This window comes from Sphaeroforma arctica (assembly GCF_001186125.1).
Source record: "Sphaeroforma arctica JP610 unplaced genomic scaffold supercont1.666, whole genome shotgun sequence".
NCBI lineage: Eukaryota > Ichthyosporea > Ichthyophonida > Sphaeroforma > Sphaeroforma arctica.
Window position 1 is genome coordinate 44,332 of NW_014039892.1, and position 2,021 is coordinate 46,352.

A 2,021-nucleotide genomic window follows, 5' to 3' on the forward strand; every position below is an offset into this window, starting at 1 on the left:
CACACACACACACACATACATATATATATATATATATATGTATATATATATATTTATATATATATATATTCTGTATATTTATGTATATATACATACCATTTTCTTGCAATCCACAGGATAATAAGGACATCCCCATCGCAGAGCTGGTCTGGGAGGATCTGCACGCCAACGTACGGCGTCGTGTGGGTAGTGACAACACATGTACCGAACTGTCTCTGGGTGGGCTCTACTGCAATGACCTGTACTCAGATAGCACGCACTTCAAGGCAGTTATTGAGCCAAGAGATGCGGGAAGCCTGCCCAGGCGAGACTCACAGCGGTCTATGGTAGGTATAGTGTTTAAGTAAGTGTACGTAAATAGTATGAATTTAAACGTAAGTGTATGTATAGAGTCACAGATGTCTATGGTAGGTATAGTGGTTAAGTGGGTGTACGTAAATAGTATGAATTTAAATGTAAGTGTATGTATATAGTCACAGCTGTCTATGGTAGGTATAGTGTTTAAGTTAGTGTACGTAAAGAAAATGAATTTAAATGTAAGTTTATGTATAGAGTCACAGCGGTCTATGGTAGGTATAGTGTTTTAGTTAGTGTACGTAAAGAGTAAGAATTTAAACGTAAGTGTATGTATAGAGTCACAGCTGTCAATGGTAGGTATAGTGTTTACGTAAGTGTACGTACAGAGTCTGAGTTTACGTACTTGCTTATACTTTTTATTTGTACTGAGTGTGTACCTTGCTGGCCTATTACAAACGAAGTGACAATTTCAATTCATCTTTTGGCCTATGGCGTGTACAAAAACGTAATAGTCTTGCATTACGCATACTTATTTATACTTGTCACAAACTGAAACCGTGATGATGTGTGCGATTTTACGCTAAAAAGTTATACGTCGAATCTTACGTAAACGTACTATTTGCTATGGCGTTAACGCAACTCAACATTAATGTAACTCGAATGGTCGGCCGTATTAAAAATCAGTAGTGCATCTGACATATGCCACAAGTCAAATGTGGGTGTACACACAAAGAGTGTATCGGTTTATATTGTGGTTACCACTTTTATATAAACATACTTAAGCACGATATATTATATAAACATACTTGAGCACAATATATTATATAAACATACTTAACACAATCTCCGGTACAAACCCACAGAATCTCACTACTTGATCATACACAGGGACTAGCCTCACTTTTGTCGGATAAGAAGGTCACCTCAGCCAAACGGATGAGTGCGTTGCTGATTAAAGAGGAACGCAAGCCATTGTTTTCTCTGATGTTAGACGACAATCCACTCGACAGGAAGGCTGACAAGCGCTTGGTGGTTAATTCACGGGCACTGGTATGTATATATATATATATATACATATATATATATATATACTCGATTCAGTATATATATATCATTGACTCAATTGACTATTGATGTAATTGAGGCAATTTAGTGCAGTACTATTGACGTACTTGGCTTAATTCAGTATATATACTATAGACTTGTACGACATAATGAAGTATATGTACTATTGGACTTGTACAACTTAATTCAGTATATGAACTATTGACTTATGTGACTCCATTTACTATATAATATCAGGCTCAATTGATACACTATTGTTTTAGGGTTTAGGGTTTTTAATTCGTGTACTTTCTATTTCACAGGTGATGGTATACAATCAAGCATTCCTCAATCGACTGGTCACATTCTTCACCATCCCCGACGAGCTTCAGGTGAGTGCCCAGTATATGCATATGTGTATGTATATGTATATGCATATGTGTATGTATATGTATATTTTTTATGTATATGTATATGTATATGTATATGTATATGCATATGTGTATGTATATGTATATGTATATGTATATGTATATGTATATGTATATGTATATGTATATGTATATGTATATGTATATGTATATGTATATGTATATGTATATGTATATGTATATGTATATGTATAATATGTGTATATGTATATGTATATGTATATGTATATGTATATGAATATGTATATG

The 2,021-nt window shown here is 34.2% G+C and overlaps 1 protein-coding gene across 1 annotated transcript in view; it reads left to right on the forward strand.

Moving 5' to 3' along the window:
- SARC_07925 (hypothetical protein) overlaps positions 1-2,021 on the forward strand; it is a gene marked incomplete at both ends in the record, with an annotated part of 6,175 nt that overhangs the window by 1,612 nt on the left and 2,542 nt on the right. The window contains 3 exons of the mRNA XM_014298115.1: positions 117-326; positions 1,186-1,347; positions 1,665-1,733. Coding sequence (XP_014153590.1) covers positions 117-326; positions 1,186-1,347; positions 1,665-1,733 — 441 coding nt within the window. The remainder of the gene's footprint in view (positions 1-116; positions 327-1,185; positions 1,348-1,664; positions 1,734-2,021) is intronic.